The sequence below is a fragment of the Rhea pennata genome, chromosome 5 (assembly GCF_028389875.1).
Source record: "Rhea pennata isolate bPtePen1 chromosome 5, bPtePen1.pri, whole genome shotgun sequence".
NCBI classification, from domain to species: domain Eukaryota; kingdom Metazoa; phylum Chordata; class Aves; order Rheiformes; family Rheidae; genus Rhea; species Rhea pennata.
Genome location: NC_084667.1, coordinates 62,272,440 through 62,295,792, shown reverse-complemented (window position 1 = coordinate 62,295,792; position 23,353 = coordinate 62,272,440). Strand labels below are relative to the sequence as shown.

The 23,353-nt window shown below is 41.4% G+C and overlaps 1 protein-coding gene across 4 annotated transcripts in view; it reads left to right on the top strand.

Moving 5' to 3' along the window:
- The window catches only part of SYNE2 (spectrin repeat containing nuclear envelope protein 2), a 180,330-nt gene that overhangs the window by 114,891 nt on the left and 42,086 nt on the right, over positions 1-23,353 (top strand). For all 4 annotated transcript variants that reach the window (XM_062577244.1, XM_062577243.1, XM_062577241.1 and 1 more), the window contains 19 exons: positions 360-491; positions 1,064-1,216; positions 1,464-1,673; positions 2,843-2,944; positions 4,048-4,167; positions 4,332-4,532; positions 6,323-6,496; positions 6,641-6,772; positions 8,699-8,895; positions 9,970-10,102; positions 11,023-11,205; positions 11,655-11,801; positions 12,469-12,645; positions 14,165-14,320; positions 15,674-15,823; positions 18,149-18,319; positions 20,004-20,137; positions 20,457-20,661; positions 22,658-22,837. In XM_062577244.1, coding sequence (XP_062433228.1) covers positions 360-491; positions 1,064-1,216; positions 1,464-1,673; positions 2,843-2,944; positions 4,048-4,167; positions 4,332-4,532; positions 6,323-6,496; positions 6,641-6,772; positions 8,699-8,895; positions 9,970-10,102; positions 11,023-11,205; positions 11,655-11,801; positions 12,469-12,645; positions 14,165-14,320; positions 15,674-15,823; positions 18,149-18,319; positions 20,004-20,137; positions 20,457-20,661; positions 22,658-22,837 — 3,057 coding nt within the window. The remainder of the gene's footprint in view (positions 1-359; positions 492-1,063; positions 1,217-1,463; positions 1,674-2,842; positions 2,945-4,047; positions 4,168-4,331; positions 4,533-6,322; positions 6,497-6,640; positions 6,773-8,698; positions 8,896-9,969; positions 10,103-11,022; positions 11,206-11,654; positions 11,802-12,468; positions 12,646-14,164; positions 14,321-15,673; positions 15,824-18,148; positions 18,320-20,003; positions 20,138-20,456; positions 20,662-22,657; positions 22,838-23,353) is intronic.

Here is a 23,353-nt window from a genome sequence, read left to right as displayed (position 1 = left end):
TCTGAAATCATTGCATTACGTGGGAGAATATCAGTCACGTAAAAGGACAAATATGAGCTCTTATTCAGGCAAGGCTTACGGTGGGCAGCAGGGTTGCCTTATTGAAAACTGCAACCGATAGCAATTAAAGTTGGGAGTTGAAGGCTCCTCATTCAGCTAGACTCCCAACAGGGCATAACCTATCCAAATGGTAGAAGAGCAACTTACTTTTCCTAGGAAAAAGGGAACCCTTCTATCCAAGTGCTTTATATTAATGCCTTGAAACCTTTATGTTAGTGCCTTGAGAGGAGTATTGTGTAGCTGTATGGCCCGATTTTCAATTGAGTTGTTAACTGCAGTGTTCTTTTTCCAAATCTTAGATTACAACAAAGATGAACATGCTGCCCCGGGGCACGTTCACTAGTGCAGGGACCCCAACAGTGGAAGAACTGAAAACTTACACTGTCCAGCTGGGAGACATAAGTCAAGAAGCAAATGTGGTGCACGCGCAGGTACAAATGGCATGGCATGTTCTAGCATTGCAAAAAGTATTAGGGACTGTAGACACAAGACACCATTTGAGCACTGATAAATATAGCTAATAATCTTATTATTGCAAATGGGGTTTGTTGTAGTATAACTTTTGCATCAGGTTTGAAGTATGCTGAATAATCAAGTCTGGATTTTGGGAAGAGACATTTCAGCTATAATATTTCTGCTACTGAATATGCAGACCAGCAAGTGTGGATAATGATGATTACGCCTCAAATTATATTAAGTAAGGAACCTGTAAATGATTTCAGTGACTCTGCAGTACTGGAATTGACAAGGCAAAATGTGCTGGGCTCGCTCCTGAAAGATTAGAGACCTGTAACACCACAACCCTCTTCATACACAAGGATCATAGTCCCAGCTTTGGCCTTGGGAGCTCTGAGGGTTGCATGCATACAACTGGCTCATCCAAACTTCGTTAATTCCCTTTTATTATTATTAGCTGACTGAAACTCTAACTCTGTGCGAGTGAACATGTTTTAGCTGTGTCTTGGGAGAAAGTGTTGAAAACTTCTGATTTGCCTTAACCCAGGAAAATGTGGCAGGGGAAGTCTCTTCCAATTTGGACAGAAAACTGTTTGAGCTGCTTCTGGCAATCAGCCGGTGTTTGAATAACATGGAGGAGATGCTGAACACCTCGGTCCTCTCCACCGAAGAGGCAGCTGTGCAGCAGGCTCTTTACGAGGTAACTGTCCTAAAGCACCCAGGAAAGGAGAAGCCCCAGCGGATTATTGTTATGACAAAGTGTACAGGGCCTGACATCTCTCTTGTTTCACTGGTATAACTTAGGATTAACACCACCGTGCCATTTGGTGGTGCACAGAATTGGGTCTTTGAGTAACATTTAACAACTTGAGTCCTGCCGCCTTTTAATGGCAAGAGTCCTTGGAGAGACCATTTTCACTCACGTTATCTTTCTTTCAACCCTTTAGACTCTCTCTATTGAGCTGCAAAAACTTCACGCTGATCTGAGTGATAAAAAGGATGATCTCTTAAAGTCTATTACCTGCGCTGGTGGGAGCACAGATGTGTTCTGCGAGTGCTTTAACAACTTGCAGGCACGGCTGGAACAAACTCAAGCTGCCACTGCTTCAAGGAGCAATTCAATGAAAGCTGGGCTGGATCATAATAGCAATTATCAGGTACTCCACTGCCGAATGCACGTCTTGTTTCACAGCATCTTTTAGACTTGTCACTGCTAATGCATTTGGGTTACAAATGAGCAATCTATAATGTATTCCCTCCTCCCTCCCCCAAAAATAAACTTCTCTTGGCCTCTCAAAAAACAAATTAATCTTGCTGTTTACAGCACTGTTTACAGGACTGACTGCCTTAGAGGCCTTGATCACAGTAGAAAATTTACGTGAAGAAAAGATGGAAGTAGTCTGGGATCCCAGGCATGCTTGTGTACAGGCCAAAGCACTTGCACTCTGTGGAGGCCAGTGTTTTCTTCCTGCTACCCTGTGATTCAGGAGCAGTAGGAGTAGTGCAGTACTGTGGGCTCTGTTGTTCACATAGTATTTGTTGTGAGGGGCAGGCTTTTTCCTCCTTTGTGCCCCATCTGGCACTGGGCTACTTCTAGCTGTGCTTTGGAGATCGATCTGATCCTTGATATTTCCTTTTACTGTTCACTGAAATTTTGTGCCATAGTATTGGAAGCCAGTGTAAAATTGCATTTTTTTTGTTGTTATTCTTTGAAAAAGCAAATGGAAATAGTGAGAAACTTTTCAGTACGTTCTTATGAGGGGCTAAATCTACTGGCTATTGTTGAAAAGTACTCAGATCAAGTATTTGGGCTGAAGTAAGGAAAGAAAAGTCTGGTCCTTGAACTATGTTTCCAATGTCCAGCCAAACTCCTTAGCATCAGGATGTAGTCAGTGACGACAGTGTAGTTCTTCGCTGCTGAATAACAGTTTCTGTGAGGAGCACAGGGTGTTGTCTCCAAAGAGTGGCAGGACTGGTCTTGCAATGCCTGCTTATGCAGACTCCATTGAGCTCCATCCGTTGCCATTAATGGGTTCATTTTCTCCTTTCAGAGGAGAAGAATTTGTATCTCTATATGTTTCACAGACTTTTACAGTTGTAGAGGATCATCGTGACAAAATAGTCTGCTTTCTTACACTGCACAGGCCAGTGAATTTCCCTTTCTGAATTATTGCTTTGAGCCCATAATATATAGGCTTTGTTTTGTTTTGAAAAGAAAAATATGCTTTTGCCATAAGACTTCACCATTTTATTTGCAGTGTAATTTTATCTGATTATTACTATATTCCTGATATGCGATACATTTCTGATACTTTTTCTTTTCCAGAATGAAACCAGGCTGCTCTATGATCAATTAACTGAGAAAAAAGCTACTTTGCAACAATACTTGAATGTAATATGTGGACATAATGTTTCTGAGCAGCTACAGGTAATTTGATTCAAAGAAAAAAATCTCTCAGAGCTAGCTGGTATTTCTTGTTTTTATAATTTGTTGAAGTTTCATATATTCTAAAGTTTGAGTCTCAATTAGATTTTCAAATATTAGGGGAAGGAGAGAGTCTAATATCCTCCCCACTTTTTTTTTTTTCCTTCTTTTTTTTCCTACTACAGCCCCAATCCATGGTTGAGCCTAATTCCAGTCCTCATAGTAGCTGGAGTGGAGGAACCAGTTCCTCTACTACCTTCTAGATTAAAGATACTCACTATCATAGCAAGGACCAAAAAAGGCCCCCTATAGTTCAGTGAAGTAAAAATCACATTATGCCTTTCTATATGCAAAGCTTTAGCTTTTCTCGGTGGGAATAGGGCTGCCATATTTATATCTACTCATTCAGCAGTCATGAGCACTTTGTTGTAATATGGGACTCGACCCAGTTAAACTATTTTCTTCTGCTGTTTTAGGGATTAGTGGAGAATTAAAAATGAGCAGATTGTACTTCTCCAGGATAAACATCAGCCAACAAACTGTTGTTGATAGAACAAAGAGAGATTCCCCCAATTTTTTTTATTATTATAGTCTACAATTTGTTAGACTCATTACCTCATCTACAGGCATAACCTTCTGCAAGGCTGAAAGCTACGTTTGTAAATGCTGAAGCTCCAAGTAGGACTGCTGCCTTAGATATATTCTGTCAAGTAACCACTCTTGGGAAACAAAGGCCAGAATTCCTTATCTTCCCTTCCTTCAGGGAGAGCCTGTATCAGTCCAGCCCTGACTGAATCTTCCCAGTTCACGTGGTATTTTATGAGGCCATGATTCCTTTTAAATGAATGCTCTTGAGTTAGCAAACAGAAATGCACACTGGACATTGCATGAGACTCCAGACTGAATTCCCATCCTGGCTGTGCCTGTGTGAGCCCAATAACCTGTATCATGAACAGTCTTTTCTCTAGACCAGGAAGTCTTACTGTGAATTTATGAATTGGTAGCACAGTGGAAATCCAGGCCCTGGAGCTGCTGTGCTACCAATGATAATGTAAAGTCTGATGGAACAGCGCTCCTCTTGATAGTTTATTTTGTCTTTAATTCAGAAAATTGATGCCTGTGCTTTGGAGCTGCAAAACCTTGAAACCCAAGTAGCAAAACTGAGAGGTTATGGGGAAAGATTTCAGTTACCTGTCACCTTAATCCAGGAAGTTTACAAGTTAGAGGTAAGAGCACGCTGCAGTTACCTTTATTCAGCAAGATTTCTTCTAAGTAAGGTATTTTAAACATCAAAAGGCTGATGGTTATTTTGCATTCTGGGCACATGTGCTCAGGTTTGTAGGATTTATTTCTGTCTTTAATGGATCACTGAATCCTCTTCTTATTCTAGGATGTTTTGGATGACATGTGGGGGATTCTGAGAATGAAGTACATGGAGCTGAACTCTCCTTCCATCAGTGAGAACCAGTATGAGAACTTACTTCGCGGGTTTGCAGAGCTAGTTGCTATTGGACAAGAGAAGATTGCACAAGATCCGAAGCAGCTAACAAAAAGCAGAGCAGCTTTACAGTCTCACCTGGAAAATCACAAGGTATAGCATGCTCATCACAGCATGGCTCAAATCAGCAGAGCTGAAGCATTATTTTCTCTGACTGTTTTCTCGCCAGTGTCATGCATAAGAATAACTCTTTCTCATGTCATAGGGGAGGGACTGTAATACTTGGTGGTCAGTTTAGACCTCAGTTTTGCCAGTCCATTTAACATTACTTTGATTTACCTCAGAACATACCAATGTGTCAGGAAAACGCATTTCCTTGTAATTTTTGGTGAAAAATCAGCAGAGAGGTTCCCAAAGATGCTGTCTAGGAATTGGGAGCTGAGGCTCCTGCTCCTTTGTGCCTACACCATCCGATGGAGGGATCTTACCTGTAACAGCTCTTTGCTGGATGGAGGGTGTTTTGGGTTCCTCCCCTTGGCAACCCTTGCTGTTACATCCTTGATGGAAGATGCTGAGAAGCCACCTGCATCCTCACTATGCTGTGGCTAGACAAGAAGCCCTGACCAGTACTAGTCACTGGAGAATGCCTCTGTCATGTGAAGACCTTGATTTAACTCTCCATGGAGCTCAAGCTCCCTTAAGAATTGTTTCAAGATGCCAGATGCTTTAAACCACTACTCTAGAGTCGTTGGAAGGGTATTTGTTACTTAGGCTCAGATTGCTCTCCGTAAGGTAAATTGTTAGGAGTTTATTTACAAAGGAGAACAAATACAGAAGGCATTTGCGATCCATATATTAACGCATTGATTTGGCTTTGAGGTGGATATACAGAAGTAAAAGGAAATTGTAAGAGGTTCTCTCTGTGCTCTGACTATCCAGCCCTCTCTGGATGCTCACACAGCCCATGACAGGGGTATGGTCCTTAGGTGTGCTAGGCATTAGTTCTGAGTGAAGAAGATCTTTCAACTAGGAGTGTGATCTTGTATTCTCTGCCTTTTTTTTTTTTTTTTTTTTTTTTTTGGGGGGGAAAATGTTGTGTTCAAATTCAGCCTTTTCTTAAAGGCTCAGCTGAGCCATGACTAAATTAAATTGTTACCTTATAGTTATCCAAAAGGATTATTGTGCCCTACAACTTAGCTCTTAGAACTGCTAATACCCTTAGTTATGGCTCAGAGCCACCTCCCATTCAGGTAAACCAAACTGGATAATGGCTGTCTGGTGATATCTATAAATAGACAGTTTAGTATGAGCTAGTTAAACTCCTCCTTCCATCTGACCTGCAGCATCCTTGCATTTCATTTGAATGCAAGCTATAAATGTAGATCATTTTCCTCATAAATGTATGGATAAAAAAGTGCACCCAGCTCATCACTTGTTCTTGACTGAAAGTAAAAGCATCAGTAATGGACCATCTAGGGGTGATGCAGAGTTTGGGGTAGAAGGTTCCTGCCTCCAGCTTTGCGAGACCCTGAAACTGGCCACACTTCTTCTGTATTCTCCATACTCCTGTTCTGGGTGTGTGATCTCTCAAGAAGAATCTCCAAGTGTCTTTTACTTGACACAGGTACTGCAAATGCAGTAGAGTGACTGAGACCTACCAGCCCTGCACCCTCAAATAAGGATCCATTGTACTCAGATCATCTATACTATAATTTAGTTTACCCTTACTTAGAGTATAGAATATTGTATAGATAAATCAGAAGGACTTTTGATAATGCTGGGATAAACTAGTATGTAGTAAACTGAAAGCATTGTGATTCTTATTAAAATCACAAGCCAGGTTTTTATGTTAGAAGCACTTGGATTTGATGAAGTACATGGCAATAACAAAAAGTAGGCTTTATTGTGATGCACTAAAATTAAGCTTTGACTTGTGTTTTCAGGGCTTTTTCCACAAGCTCATGACCCACATGGCTTTTATGCAAGTGTTTTCCAAAAAAGTGGCTCCCTCCATCCTGCAGAAAAGAGAGAAATTCTGGAGAGAGCTGGTGAATGAAGTCAGATTGCTGGAGCAGAAGGCCTGCCAGTATGGTATACACTTAGAGAGCTTGTTGGAGGTAATGAATCAAAAGAAACCCAGTGTAAAATTTTGAGGGAAGAAGGGAAGAGTTGCGTATAAGAGAACCCTTTCTATACTAGTTATGTAGCAAAAATGCAGAGATGGATATGTGTTATGTTAATAACACAAAGTATTTTTTTAGGAATGGACAGGATTTGATGATGAATGCATAGCTTTCAATAAAGAGTTAGAGGCACTTGCCTCTACATTGCCTTCTGTGAATTTGGTTGAAGAAACAGAAGAAAGATTGATGGAAAGGATTGCACTTCTCCAGGTATTTTTGTGCTTGTGTCTCTTCTACTGATTTTATCTGTTTTTTTGTGTAGATTGGTAGAGCTGGCAAAAAGATTAGCTAGAATATGAGGAGAAGATGTTTTGCAGGGCGATATTTCCTCTGTGTCTTCTGTGTGTGAATACATACTGAAAACTTCCACATTATTTTAAAAGTAGCAGGGCATCAGGCTGCTAATTTTGGCCGGTGGCTACAAGTTCACCTAGGTGGAACAAATAACTTTAGCTGCTTTAGAACTTGATCCCCAGATATAAAACTTTGGGAATGATCTCAAAAGCAGAGCAGTCAAAGAAGATTTTGTGCAGGTTATGTGAATCCCAAGGACAGCAGGGAGACTTGAGGTGAGCACTTCTGTGTAGATCAGGAATGGTTTTTATGCCATGAAGTAAAACCTGTAGAATAGGAGAGCCAAGCCAGTGTCTCCAAATATCTGACCCCCTGGTTATAGAAGAAGGCCTACTGGTTTTAACAGTTTCTTCTAAAATCTTGAGACTTCAAAATGAATTGTCCTGATTTCTCTTTGAACAAAGAGAATAAAATTCCTTTTCTACAGAACGGCAGATAGGATCCTGATCTGTTTCCAGCTGCAAAGATGTTGCACATCTGATGGCAGAACTGTGCCTTTATTTAGAACATCATCAAGTTTGAAACATATGATGAATGTCTCCTTTATGGTTGTTTTATGAAATTAAGAAGAAGTAGTGTTCAATAAACTTCATGTTATATCCTCAAAGAGTGATCTGCCCTCCTCACAGAGAAAAGAATTTGACCTTTCCCTGTCTTTGGAGGACCCACTCTATTAGAAATGTTGGAATTAATCAGTCTTTGGGTTTATATTGAGTTCAGTTTGATATTTAGATTCATAGACTGTAACAACAGAAAGAATTCCTGTGATCCTCTGAGGTAGCTAATTACATAAAAGAGAGTATAGGATATTCCCCCAAAATTGAGTCTGGACTACAGTGCATCTTTTGAAATAACTCAACAGTAGATATTTACAATCATAGCAGCTCTCTAATGCTTTTGATGCCTGTCACAGTGAGACAGGACATATGCAATGTTTGCATATTTATTCATTGTGCAGGTATCAGGTTTTCTTTGTCTTTGTCTTTTTTTTTTAAAGTTCTTAACTAGCTCTTCACTCTTAGTCTTTATTTTTCCATAAAGCTATCAGAAACAAAGTAGTAAGGCTTTAGAAGAAGTTAAGATGAGTCTCAGCACTGGAGCTTCACAGTTTCAAGGACAGAATTGAATAAAATTCTCTGAGGCTTAAGACATACAATTTCTGTGAGACAGATATCCCTATTAATGATAAATACTGTACAAGCCCCTTCTGCCTGGAGAGAGGTGAGAAACTTGCATATCACACAGTTGCTCCTTTCTGTTTTCTCCCCAGAACTGATCTAATTCCTGGAGGTTTTTCTTCTTTCCCTTTTCTCTTTTTGACCTTCCGATGAAGAGTAGTAACAGCGAAATGTTGCTTTGTTTGTTACACTGATTATAATTTTTAAATAGGGTTGAGCCATAGGCTCTACTAAGAACAGAAGGGCTATAACTTTTGCCTGGGGACAGTCATGTGTCAACACACTGCAGCTACATCTGATAGATAGTGACTGTCCATAGGGTGAGGTTTACAAGCATTGAAAGAGCTATCAAAACACAACAGTCATTCTGACTAATACATGAAAGGATGTCCAGAGCTGTCTTGATCTATCCAGAGGAAATTGAGAAAAATAATCCATGTCCCTTTTGCATGGAATGAAGTACAGATTCATTCAGTTTGGAAAATAAAGTATGTGAAATAAAAGATGTGAGATTAAAATGTTAGAACAAATTATATGTGTTTTGTTAGCCATGTTTTTGATTTTTAAAATATTATTGTTATGTAAACTTTCCATATTCTGATAGCAAATCAAAAGCAATGTTGATGAAAAGCATGCCAGGCTGTACCAGATGGTGAAAGAAGGGAAGAAATTGCTGACTGCTGTGAGCTGTCCAGAAATAACAAACCAGATTGGGAAGCTGGAAGAACAGTGGTTGTCCTTAACCAAAAAAGTTGGCCATGAACTACACAGACTTCAAACGTTACTCAAACTCTTGGTGAGGTGGGTTATACCTCAAAAAACAATCAGAAATAACAGCTAGAAATTAGTTTCTGACCTTCTATAGATGTGTATTTTTTTGAAATATGATAACAAAATAATAAACTTGATTGCTCCTTTTGCTTAAGAATGAAAAAAAGCAGTGGTGGGTAGAAAAGTGGTACATTATGACTCAGCTGATCTTCTCCCTTTATGTAACAGGCCTTTTTCCTGCTTATTTTTGCAGGAACAGTATTTATTGATTGCTGCTATTGCCAGGTCAGTACATCTAGCTGAGAGTCAGCTGGATTGAGCTGCAGTTCGTACGCTGGAGCTGATTACAGACGGGCTGCTCATGCTGCCCTAAGCATTTTGGCCTGCCATAAATGCAGTCTAGCCTTGATTCCCCTGCAAAGGCAGAAGGTGCATCTGTGCACATACATACTGTCCACCTTACAAGCATTCAAGATATGGCTGAAATGCTGCCTCAAGCTACATTTTGAAGCCCTCCAGAGGGGCAAAACCCAAACAGACTCGGTGCCATTCTCATGGCCCGACCCAGCCGTCAATGCAGTCGTAGCTGTTCAGGCAGAGGCAGGATGGCAGCCCAACAGCCCAGGTCACCAGCCCATGTACCAAACTTGGCTCTCCCTGCACCCGTTCTGTGCAGTCTGAGACCAAGTCTGGCCAGACCAGCAGTGGGGACAGGGCATGCCTGTCATGCCATTTATTGATATTTATTCTGCTTCTGTAGTCTGCACCTTATTCTCCCATGTACACCATCTCCTCTGATGGTTTTGTCCTCTAGCAAAGCTCTTTTCACTGCTCAGCGAATATAGAAAGGGGATGTTTTCAGAGAAAGCAGGCCAGCTGAACAGAGCTGCTAGAACAGTCTTGTGCGAACCTCTAGCAGAACTTCTGTGTTGTGTATCAGTTCAGGCTGTGGCAGTGTTTCTGCAAGAGTTGAGTAGCAGTATAGGTACTTGAATAGCATGGCTCCTGACGAAGGGCAACTCAGAGGATGAGAAATGTATCCTAGAGTCAGTTAGGAGATGTCACCACTCTAAGGCTGTTTGTATACTTGTTTCCTCCCTGCAGCTACAACAGAGACTCGGAGGAATTAATGAAATGGCTGGATTCTGCTCAGCAGAGAATGAATTTTTGGAAGGAGCAGTCTCTCAATGTGTCACAAGATCTTCCCACTGTCAGGGATAACATCAACAACTTGTTTGTAAGTCAGTTCTGCTGCCAGATTTAGGTGATACATCATGACTTCGAGTAAAAATGAGCCTTGTGAGGGGTTTTTATACTCACCGTGTCCTGGAAGCTGCCCACAGAACGTAGCACTGACCGGCAAAGTGCTGCATGCCCCAAAGCCACTGCATTACCTGAGTGGGGAATTGTGAGGATGGGAAGCCAGCGCAGAGCTGTTCTTCAGACTGTTAGGCCGGTCAGGTTGCCTAAGTCAGAACATGACCTTCTTGTGGCGAGCTCCCAAGTGCAATGTATTACTGCCCGGCCAGGATCTCTTAAGCATGTACAGCATGATAACGCAGCTCCTCTTTTGCTCCTGATGCCAAACACCAGCTGCAGCTAATCAGCCCAGTTTATGGCCCACTCACCAAGCGAGTCTGGAGCATGTAGCCGAGGAGCGGCAGAGAAGCTGCAGAGCCATGGGGGTAGTCGACCCGCTAGGAAAGCACATGCTGGCTTACAGCCTGTGTCTCTGCCTGCCCCCACTGCTGTGCTTCCTTGTACAACCTGTTCAGCCCCAGTGGTGTGAGATCTGGCAAAGGGAGTCTGGCTCAATGGGAGAGCAAAGCATCGCAAAAGGTTGGGCTCATAGGGCTAGCCAGAGACGCAAGGACCGGGTAACTCCTTGGACCACTGTGTGAAGAGGAGATGCCTGTTCCCGGTCCTTGCAGAGTAAGAGATGATATTTGGTGTTGTATCAAGATGAAGGGGCAGGAGAAAGCCTTATCTGTTGCCAGAACATGTTAAGTTGTCTCTTAAGTTTTCTGAACTTTACAAACCTACTAAAATCACTTTGCTCAGCTGGTTCATCCTGTGATTGAAAACAGGATTGTGTTCTTTATTTAAATAGATATATAAATATTTACCCTCTGTTTAAATTTTTCCTGTGCACCTCAGGTATTCTCTAAGGAAGTTGATGAAAAGTCTTCCCTGAAGTCATCTGTGGTAAGCACTGCCAACCAGTTGTTTCATGTGAAGCAAGCTGATACTGCAGCACTTAGGTCATCACTGGCAAAGTTTGAGCAAAAATGGGGAGAACTGATAACACAGCTCCCAGCCATCCAAGAAAAGCTTCACCAGGTGAGGAACAGCTCTGTGACCATCTCTCAGTTCAAGCTAAATAATTGCTTTCAAAAGTTGCTGCTGGCTATCAGCTGGCTGCTATGTAGGGCCCACAAAGCACCTCTTAATTAGCTGTCTGTCTTTCAGAATATCCCCAATATTGTAGTGTGGTTTAATTATTATGGTGTTCTTTCTGTGCAATTTTGCATGTGTCCATCACCTATACAGTTTTATATGAAAGTCCATTACAGTTAGAAATAATAATTTTATTTCAGACTGGAGAGTTCTCTATTTTTTTTTTTTTTAATTTAAATCATATCGCACTCTGGAGCACGGAGTTCATTTTCAAGTTCATACCAGATAATTGCAATTATAGTATTGGAGCCCTTCTAAAAATAAAGATGTCATCTTCCTTGATATTTCTAATAGGCGAAATATAGAGGATTCATTATATGCTTTACCCCCAGCTTCAGATGGAAAAACTGTCATCACGGGAAGCCATTGGTGAACTAATGACCTGGCTGGACCTTGTGGAACAACATCAGGGACGTGAAGACCCTATAAATACCCAAAGCAGCGCTGCTCAAGTCAGGAACCTCCTTCAGAAGTACAAGGTAAATAAGAAGTTTTAAGTCCTTCTGCCAGGTGTTTAGTTGTCACAAGGATGGACACAAACTACCATCACAGTCGCATCTTTCCCTTGATACTTATGAGAGTTCCCAAAATAGCCCCAAAGGTGCAGTAACATCTTTTGTAAAAACTCACTTTGCTTCCAAGATGACACAAAACACTGCCTGCGGTACAACGCAGGCAGTACTGTCTGCTGTGCTGAACTCTCTTTTTCCTCATGCTCTCCCATCTGTCTCACCTGTTCTCTCTCTCTCTCTTAAATTTAGATGATAGGACGTGTTAAGTAGGAAATGCGCTGTTAGGCTTTGCTTTCTTAGGAAGCCAGACTGTGCTGTGTTTCTGTCTGCCTTTTCAACAAGGAATACCTCGTAATTTTGAAATTCAATAGTCAGGATCCAATTACCTAGAGAACAGGGATATAGGATATTATATTTCATCAAATGAGATAATATACTAGGAAAGAGGGACAAGATTAATGCAGAGAGGGTGGCTGCAGAAGATATTTGTCTCTGCTTAGACACAGAAACGCCAATCATGGAGACTGATTGCCCCAAGGATTCAGGCCATACTTGGCACCTTCATAGATGCTAGGGAGATTAAAATTACTAAACTAATTGGTTTTTGTTTATTTTGTTTATTTTTTTCTTCCAGGAATACATGATGGAAATGAACTTTAAACAGTGGATGGTTGATTTTGTTAACCAGTCACTCTTGCAGATGAGCACTTGTGATGTGGAAAGCAAGCGGTATGAAAGGACAGAATTTGCCGAGTGCCTTGGGGAGATGAACCTGCAGTGGCACAGGCTGCAGGCGTCCCTGAACAGAAAGGTTTGATCATATTTCATTGCTTTCTCTCTCACAATTTTGATGCTGTCTATGCTAGTGCCCTGTACATTGCAAGTGGCATCTAAGTCCTAGCAAGGTCTGAGAGGGTAAACTCTCCTGTAACTCTCAGGAGATAAAATAGACAAAATCTGGTCTTCAGGAGAACCTGCAAGTCACTCACTGTATTATGTGGAAACAATAAGATTCCTCACATGAAGAAAATATGGTTGGTGCAGTGTCAGCAAAGACAACCTATACTGAGATAATTATAAGAAAGGAAGAATTTGAGGTCATGTCTGTAGAAGAACCTGTTAGTGAAATCTGCTGAATGAAATGGAAGCTGGAGGGGTTCTGTGAAACCGGGTACATCTAAAACTTAAAAGGTAAAAACGCTGGCTGGTTTATGGAAGGGAGAGGTGCTACGCCAGTTGGTACAAGCAGCCAGGCCCTACTTGGCAAACACAGCACCAAGAAAGCAAACAACTCCTCTGCATGACATAAGATAGGAGTGAGAAGCAGAGATATATTAAGCTGCCACACATTTCTAGTCATAGATATTGGATTTGCCAGAAAGTAATTAGTGTTGACAGCCATGTTTTAATGGAGTGTATGGCCTGCTGTAAATGCACAGCCAGGGTCTGTTCCATGCTGCTGGTCGCATGGGTTGCTGGAAATGGGTTGCTCTGTTTCTGCACGCTTCTTCTGAGTGATAAAATGTGCTTTCTGTTCTGGAGCAATGTTAAGATCAGCAGCTGAAAGAGGAACTCTAGGTGCGTAGTGTAACACGGGCGTCATCAGGTGTCTATGCAGAGCACAAGCGTGTTTGCTCCAGTGCACGGAAAAGCTGATGGGACTCCTGAGATATGTGGAAGATTAGGAGAAGATCAGCATTCCAGAATGTAACCATGAGGCTGCTGAAATAAATCCCTCTACTAGCATGTCTGTCTTTCATGTCTGTACCTCTCCTGAGCTTATGGGACATTGAGAGAAGCCTCCCTCTATTTTTTTCTGGATGAGAAAGTCTTTCAGAAGCATTTTAAAGTAGAAAATTCAGTTTCTGCACAGTTGAAATTTTCCACAATGAATGCTGAAGTTATTTCTTCTTCTCTGACCTTTATCAATAAGCTGTTTTGTAGGATTTAAGAGATGCCCAAAACTGAAGACAGGAGACATAAGCTCCCTTGATTCTCAGTATCTTTATTGGTGGAGTTTGGGGAGAATGAGGTTTTCCAACTCCCTACAAACTTGCCCGAGTAGCCCAGGATTCCCAAGCTTGTCAGGTCCACAGGCTGCCAGCTCCAGCTCCCACACTGCCTTGCTTCCTGCCCAAGGAAGTGGTCAGGTACTAAAGAGCCAGAGAATCTCTTTAGCTTTTCCTTTCAAAATATTTGCATTCAAAGATTTTTTTGGCTTGTCCTTGGTTAGAGAAAACACTGTAATCTTAAAATCTGTCATGAAATGGAGATCCATGTTTCTGCCCACCTCAAAGGTTTAACTGACCTAAGAGTTCTGCAACTTTCAGATACAAGATCTGGAACACATTTTGGAAGATATTACTGAAAATGAGAACAAAGCACAGACTCTAGGCAAGTGGCTGGAAGCACAGAGTGATCGACTGAGATCTTTACAAACCCCAGCAAGTCTGATCTCTGCACAAAACACGCTAGACGATTGCAAGGTAAAGCATTATATATGTGTGATATTGTTGCACAGAGTATGTTTAGCACTTTGCTGAATCCAGACTAATGAACTGCACAGGTTTTTGCAAGAAATATAAAGGAAATTGCCATTTCCTAGAAGAATACTACAGTATCATTTTAATTAAGGCAAGGTAAGTTCAGTTGGTAAAGAGCCAGATCCTTCATCAATGTGAATTGCTATTTTGTTTCCCCCTTTCCCCCTCCAGCTGAAAGTACATCTCCTGTTGGTCTGTGAATTTTGGAGTGTTTTGCAGAAATAATATTCTGAAATTCCTCCAACAGAGATAGTTCTCTCGGTTCAGCACAGCTGTGGCAAGAGCTATCGATTCCATTAGTCTGAAGAGCTCTTTGGTGATAGTGGTCACAGAAGCTACACAGGCCCATTTGGAAGAATAGTAACTCTCTATAATCCTGCTCTAGAATGTATTCCCTCTGCACCAGTCTCAAGAATCTGGGTATACTTTAGTTTTGTTGTGGTTTATAAGGCATCAGCTCCATCCAAATTAGGACAGGGGCAGTCAGCCAATAACCAGTGCCCATTACTCTGATAATCTGCTGTTTTCATTCAGTACAGTGATCCCTCTCTATTTTTTTATGTGGAATATTTGTTCTTTTATTGCCATGGTTACGTGTGTCTCTCCCATCGTAGGCTGCTGTTGTTCCCTAGAGTGCTCTGTTATTCCTCGAGTTACTCGTCTGTCTGAAACTCTGAAACCTATTGAGGGGCCTGGATGGAAGAAAAACACTAGCTGTCTTTGCCTAAAATATTAATTTGATCCCACCAAGATCCAGTTCTAAGAATCAGGTGGCTGAAATGTTTCATAAAAATTAATTTGCCTCTTAAAATTGAGGTCAAAATTTGAAAATTTTAGGGGACAGTTAGGTTAAAAAAGGTCATGTGAGGAAGTGTAGTGTTATAGGGAAAACTTGTTGTCCGTCACGTGCATGAACATTTACACACGTGCAAAAGCGTGTTCAGCTTTCGCCAGCATGTCGAGACTAAGTTATAACCTTGCTGACTGTGTTGTGGAAGTTACTCTCCCAAGAGGCCCTGCTGATTTCAGTGGGATTTCTCCCACAGGTGGAAATAGCCTCTGGCTAAGTAGAGGAGCTGAAAATAACTCTTGAGAAGTTGGTAGGATGTCAGAAGTCTATTCCCACGTTACCTTAGCTTGCTAGAGCTGGCATTCTGCATCAGAGCCAAAATGGTGGTGTTTTTGCATGGCTGAAGAACTACTCAGGGTTGGTTTTGAAGCTGCTAATATGGGAGAATTTTTGTATGGTCTCATAATTTTTTTTTCTAATCTTCCCCCTTTTTCCCCCTACTTTAGGAGCTGGAAAATCAACTTGCAGCTAAATCCAAAACTCTTGATGAGCTCAAACAGAATGCGGCTTTGAAGGACAGTCCGGAACAAACCCCAGGAGCTGCATCGCTCAGGACAGCTGAGCTGTGTGAAATGAGGGATCGTGCTGTCAGCCAGGTATAGGCTTTGCTCATGTTAAGATGCCCCTCCAGTATATATCCTTACCACCAATGTTACTCATTTTCTTCAAGGAATGGCCTTAGCTACTGCAAAGAAGATGCAAAATAGGTGTTACATCTAATCTTAATCTTCCTAAGAACTTCCTTTTAATTCTGTACCATGCCAACCATTAATCCATTTCCAAATTTAAGAAAGAAAAAGAAAAAAGACTCAAAGCATCTTGATTACAGGGGGAGGAGGGACAAACCCTCATTTGCAATTTAAGAAAACAAAGAAATAGTAATGGTATTTTTTTTTGTCAACTGAAAAGGGAAGCCTTTCTGATTGGGTTCAATTCTCCTTCATACTTGGGCCCTCCTCCCCTGTAATATGCTGTTGGAAGCTGCCTGCTCCTGCTCCTCTCTCAGTGGAGCTTTTCCATCTCCCTCCTACTCTTTCTTTCCCACACCCAGACTGCTTTTGCTGTATTCAAATCCCCAGGTATTTTCCAGTTGCTTCATGGATAGCCTGTCAAGTTCCCCAGTCCATGCAAACTGACTCACCAGCAGTTTGCATGTATAGTTGTATTTACTTTATACTTGCAACTGATCTTTTTATCTAGATGCAATAACATGTAATAATGAGTACATTTATAGATTTAAATTTGTGATAATAAATAGCTATGTCCTGTAGAGGATTATATGTGATACAGTGATTGCATTTGTAGTTAAAATTGCCTAACGTTTCCCTTTTAAGCTACTTTTGTTCCTCAAAACTTCATCAGATTGGACCCCTTTTGCTTGAACTCTTCCACATCGCTGTTTGTCCAGGTTGGGGCTGTTGCTTTTTGTTTCAAGTTGCAACAAGAATGATGTGGCTGTTAGCAAGAGAGCAGGGGCATTTTTTTGTGTGTACATGATAAAAAGGAAAGTTTTTGCTTTTGGTGTGGAGCTCAGGATTGAAATTGGCAGGTTTAAGAGTGTAGTTCTTTTTTCTTCTTACAGCTGCTGTGAGTCATGTTAATTTTAGTATTTTTATGACTTAAGTGTTGAACTTAGAAACTGCAGAATATTCTTATAATTTAACAGTGTGTGTGTGCGCGATGAAAGTGTGAGTGCAGGTTTATTCTCATAGCCAACTGGCCTCAGTGGGAGCCTGGCTATGACTTTGGATACAGGTTTAAGCAAGGTGGGATACCATGACGTTACTGTCCGAAAGGTGATCTCAGGGCTATGACTGTGGCTCAGAGAGATTTCACGAGTTCAGCATCTTTCCATCTTGCGTGGGCAGTAATTAGCTGCAGGCTACTGACAGAATTAAAGATTCACCCCACCTACACCAGGATTCAAATGAGACTAGAGGTCATTAATCCGTCTACTCCTGCCTGGCTCGAACGAGGATACGTGCAGGCTGTCCTGCATGCGCCTTGGCAGAGAAGTGTCGTCATCTCCTGTTGGGTGGAGGCACAGTCAGAATCAAAACCTGGCATCTGGCTTTGCTGGATGTTTGTTTGCCTGGTTTTCATGCTCTTCTCAAAGCATCTGGTGTTGGCATCACTAGAAGCAGATTTTGAACTGGGTGAATGTTTTGTCTAGCCCAGTACATGCCTCGTGTGGTTACCTGATATGGAAAGGCAAAAATGACAAATTGCACTGAAGTAGGTCTGCCGTTTTGCTTTTGTAATGTCCAGGAGAACGTGGCAAGTGGAAACCTTGCCTGTGCCAGTATAGTTTAAATTGCTGTAGTAATGAAAGAGGCAAAGAGAAAACAGTAAGGAAATCCATCCTGCCATTGCCTATGAGAATCCTGAAATTCCTGGATTATATTTCTGGCTAGTCTGCATTGCTACAGCACAACGACATAAAGGGCATGATGGCTCTTGAGAGTATTGTAGCAGTGTCTTCCATACAAAACACTTTCTGTTGAAATTCTGACTAAAATAAAACTTGATTGAGCTATCAGTTTCCTAACAAGACTAAAGTTCTCTGCTTTGTCCTTCTTCAGATTGATTTTGGCAGCAAGGAATAAGCAGTTCTTCATTTCAGTACATTTTACTTTCTTGGGGCTTCTGTCATTCTGCTGAAAGAAACGAGCTACCTTGAACTCGGGTTTAAAATTTTATTTACAGCAAATTCTTATAGTGCACTCTAATACCCAGAATACTGCTTACTGCTTGCTTTGAAGCCTACGTGATTACTTACAAAGTAGGAGAATATTCAAACTTGTGAAATTTTTGTGGATTGTCATGAAGTGAGCATTGAACTGAGATTTTGGAGTCAACTTAAAAGTGATTTATATTCCAGCATTGTCCAGGAAACAATAACAAAAGTGATCTGTTTGCAGGTTGCACAGTTAAGGACCTCCATGCAGGCAATACTGGAGCAGTGGAGACTGTATGATGAAGCTTATGGAGAAGTCAGTCTGATGATGACAAGATATTCGTACTGCATAGACCAGTGCAAACCTTCTGTGCTGTCATTAGAAGCTTTGAAAAAACAGGTCAAAACTCTCCAGGTAAATCTACTGAGGTTAAAAGCTGTTGTCTTAATCTCATGCTTCCCTCTGTGCCTTTAAACAAACAAAACCCACTTAAAAAAACAGAATTTTTTCTCTCAAGCAACTTTTTGTTTATTGTGTGCCAATGAAGTCAGGTGTATTTTTTTTTCACCACCAGAGGACTGTTTTTTGACTTTGCACTTTATTTGGCTTGTAAGTTCAACTTGGGTGTAATTTAGGTAGCAGAGTTCAAGAGAGAAATCTAGCAGTGCCTCTGTTTTGGACTGCAAAAGTCCCTTGATGTTTTATTCAGCCTGCTGCATGTGCCTGGAGGCCTCTGCCTGTGAAGTACCAGCTCCTCATGCTCCACTGCAATGCTGAGTCCAGGTGGACATGTGCACTCCACCATCAGACCTTGTCCACTAGGTCTGCTCTGTCCATGGCTAATCTACATGGACAGCAGTTTAGCTGAAAATCAAAGGAAAAGGTAATGCTGTTGTCGTATAGGCTTGCCTAGAGGTTATCCCTGTTCACCAAGGAGGTGGAAGATGTTGGTTCTCAGCTCATTGGCCAAGGAGAGTATATGTCCCATCACTTGTGCTTCCCAGGCGAATGCCCTGCCGCAAGGCTGCAGCGTAGCCTGGAAGGAGGCCCCCACCCACCGATGCTGGGCCACCGCACAGAAATGAATGAGGGCTTGTGACACCAGGAAGAAAAACAGCAAACGGGCCCACAGCAGTCCTGCCTTGAGTGGGGGCAAGGGAGGATCCCTGTGCCCGGTGTTTCCTGTTGCTCCAGCGCAGAGTTGGCTGTTCAGTCGCCCTCCAGAAAGGGGGATTTTCCCATGTGGGCTCTGAACGGCTCTTCAGAGGCACCTGTGTGCCTGTGCAGGCAGTACAGGGAGCACAGGTGCCTGGCATAAATGCTCCGGATCATCCTGCCGCTCTATGTAGCGGTTGCCAAGTCCAAGTGGGGCAGTCAGGCTGGCCCTGGGTTGGAGTGCTCTGCAGATTCAGCTAAAATCTGCTTACCTGGCTTTAAACTAGCATTGAAAGGCTCTGTGGGCACTCCTTGTTTCAGTTTAAATGAAGCCTATTTTGGCACATTTTAAAGTCATGTCGGAACCAGAGCAAAGCAAACTGAGGTTATGAACCCCAAGTATGCTTCTCCACAGTGAAGTCTGTGCAAACACTTTCCACCGCGACCTGGGGACATGTAGTCTATTGGAGACTTTTTGCAGTCAATTGGCACCTTTCTCCTCCTTTTCTTCCAGCAACCTCTTTATTTTTAATCTGAATTGATTCCCAGATATGGCCCTTGGTGAGGTCCTACAATCACCTGTATAAGGAGCTGTAAAGCCAGCTTTGCCACCAATAGAAATGTCCCTGAAACCATGGCTTAAAATAAGACATTTTTGTTTCTAGTAGATTAGGTTAATCAGTTCAAGGTTGTGGGTTTGTAAAATGAACTTTTCCTCGAAGAACAAAAAAATAGCCCACCTAAAAATCTCAAAAGTACAACTGAGGTAAAATGATCCAGGTTAAAAAATTGTTTAAGATCAGATGTTATGCCTTTCACAAACATTTTATTCTGCACTGCAAATATGGGTGGCATTATTGCTATTGTATTCCTATTAATCTATAGGAGAGGCTATGCTTAGGTCATTCATCTCCAAAACTAATTTCAGTAATGCGTTTTGCAGTCTCTTCAAGATGAATCAGAGAACAGTGAAGAAAGTTGGGCCAAGCTCCAGGCTGCTGCCAGTGGTCTGAAGAAGAACTGCTCCCCCTCCTTTGCAGAGATTATCCAACAGAAGTGCAACAAGGCACACACCAGGTAAGCTTGCAAAGGGGACTCTGCATTATTAATATTAAAAAAAAAAAAAAAAAAAAGTTGATGAGACAGGACTTGGACTTCTGTCAGACTTTTAAATCTATATTGAGACTATTCAGCTGTCTGAAGGTTCAGAATAGTAGCTGATGCTGTGTTTTTGTGATGGATGACAGAACACAAAATGGTGTTATGTCAGCAGCTTTCCGTAACATGGGCATGAATGCAAGGAGACTCCTCTGGGAATCTTGCATCAAATCATATTCTGATCCAAGAGGAGAATCTCCAAGCAAAATGCTCTTATCGTCATCTGATGTGTTGGCAGGTGGAGCTCAGTAAATGAAGACATCACCGATCAGCTGCGGACGGCGCAAGCTGTCCTGCAGCTCTGGGAGCCCTATGACACTTTATGCACTGAGGCAGCAGCCAAGTTAGAACAACACGAGGAGCAGTGCACGCAGCTCTTGGATGCTCAAATGCCTCAGGATAACATGATAGAAACCCTGAAGCAGAGGATTCAAGATGTAAAGGTACACGAACATGCTTTTGCTGCCTTGTACAAATCTGTATTTATTTTAAAAAAATCCGAAGAACACCTTTCCTTTCCCCTAGAAGAATCCAATCAGTGGAAAACAGCCTTGCTTTTCCATTAACAAACACCTTTGTATTTCCTTTTAAATACTTTGGCCATATGCTGAGACAAAACCAAGCTGCAGTTAGCACAAGATGGGAAGAGAGGGGAGCAATAATCTCTACCTCTCTCTTGCCTACACAAAGAATTAGGGCTATATGAGAATCATTAAACCAAATGATTTATTTTATGGGGCAGTATATGGAAGAGAGGTAGTCTCTATTAGAACAATAGCAGGAAAAAAAGACCATTTTTCCAGAACACTGGACCATCTTGAAGTCTTCTGCAGTTTTTTCTTTAGATGGGTTTTACTTGATTTTGATGGGTGTGGGTTTTTTTTTTTTTTTTTTTTTTTTTTTGATTTTTTTTTTTGGCCTTGTCTGATAAGTTAACAGATTTCTGAGCTCATTAGATTATTCCAAAATACTTCTGACTTTTGGCAAATGAGACTTCATGCTGAGACCACAGGATATATTTGACACTCTCAGACAGCAAAGCTGTCATTAGGTTCCGACACTCTTGGTTTCTTCAGACTGTAGTAAAGAAATATAATAATCTTTATTTCAGGACAGAGCAATGATTCATCCTGCTTTATGAACCTTTAGCAACACATTGGAGGAGGTCCAAAGTACCCCATTATGCATGTGGCCAACTGTGAAACTCTGCATTACAGAAAAGAGAACCCATATATTTCTTCCCATGTCAAAAAACAATTGACAGCAGCAAAACTTGGACCGAAGCATTTTCTCTTTCTTCTGATTGGTTAAAGGCTGAGAGACATAAATTTATATATGTCCTTGAAGAGGCCTCAAATTTTCTGTAAATGAGACCAAGAAATTTTTGCAACTACTAACATGAGACAACTGCTAGAATACCATTAGTGCTGTAGATGTCCTGGTATGTGTGGGGAAGATGCATGCAATTTATTGTGTATTTTGGGAAGAGTGAGGCAGAAGAATGAGGAGTGGTGATATGGCTTATGAGATACAGAGATGTTGTATTTGAAAGCAAATGGGCATTTTAAACTGCATTTTAATCTCTAATCTTTTCATCTTATATGGGTTTATGGAACTCTCTCATCACAACAAGCACAGACTAAATCCAATATGCAGAGTAAGATACTATAATGAGTTATTCAATAAATGGCTAAAGTGGCAGTTCACATTATGACCCGTTCCAAAGATGAGGTCGGGGACTAAGAGCCACTTTGCTTTTTAGGGAAGTGTGTCCATTCTTTGCTAGCAATAGGAAGAAGTATTTGTTCATTACTCAAAGAAGCGACAATATTCAGCGGCAAATTCTGGAGGTTTTACTGGCTAAAAATAAATGATGGTTGTAGAAATCGGTGCATTTCAAGGTGACATCCTGCCATTATTTGGAGGGCTGAAACAACTCGCTTTGTTCTTTCACTGCCTTTAGAGTTAATTTTATAGCATCATTTCTATAGCAGAGGGACACAAATGAAAAGAAAAGACATAATACTCAGTGACTAAGGGATTCAAGGTACTGATATGTTTGTAAAATAATAGCTTTTTATTGTATGTAGTATGGGCTGGTTTCTCCATCTGCTAACATAAATCCATTCTGAGAGGATATTGTAATTTTTCTCTCTAATCTCGTCTGTAACAGTACTATCCTGCTGTCTAAAGTCACTGGTGTCCCACTGAACTTTGAACTGTGCTTTTCCCAGCACTGGAGTCAATGGATGCAATTCCCATTATTATCGGAGTAAAAGACAGAAGCTTTCACCACAGCTGAATTTGGCTCCCAGAGGAGATCAACAAAAAGAGCTTAGTTACAGCAACAAAAGATACTAAATGAAAGTGGCACATGAATGAAGATCTGATTCATTTGCTGCCTTTATTTATTTATTTATTTCCCTCTTCTCTCTTCAGAATTTACAGCATGGCCTTCAAGCCATAGAGGGCTGCCGTTCCCAGATTTCTGAGCTGGTGGACCAGATAAAAGAGCAGGCTGGGACTGCCACACAAGCCGTTCTTCTGCAGAAGCTGCAACCGCTCCAGAGAGCATCCTATTTAGAAAAGATGTTGCAGCGGAAATTGGATGAATTCGAGGTATTTTTCTTAGTAGCAAATTAACTGTCAGTCCAAGGTAGCTTCTTCACTATAGCCCTGTAGATGCTGAACTGAAATTAAATTTTGAATGAAATAAAGCTTGACGTTATGGTCAACCATGTAAACAAACAATATACTAAGCCAGAGGGACTGATGGAGGAAGGGATTTGCCCTTCTCACCTGCTTGTTATATTGTGTTGCTCTAACGAGTTTTTTCTAAGCAGACCTATTACTGTCAAGGACTACAGAACCCTCGGATGATTACCAGTTAGGAAACATTTTCATATTCTATGAACATCTTGGCAAGTTTGTAAACTTTCTTGGCTCTCCTTGGAACAAATCTAAGGGCTTCAGTTTACTTTGATAGAAATGAATGCCGTATACCTAAATAAACAAAAGATTGTGGTCATTTGATGTAATTTTGAAGATCAGATTCACCTTCCTGTTTAGACAGAGCAGGCACCTGGATCTAGGTTTCCACATATGATGCTCTGCTCGCAGAAGGGCTATGGGATT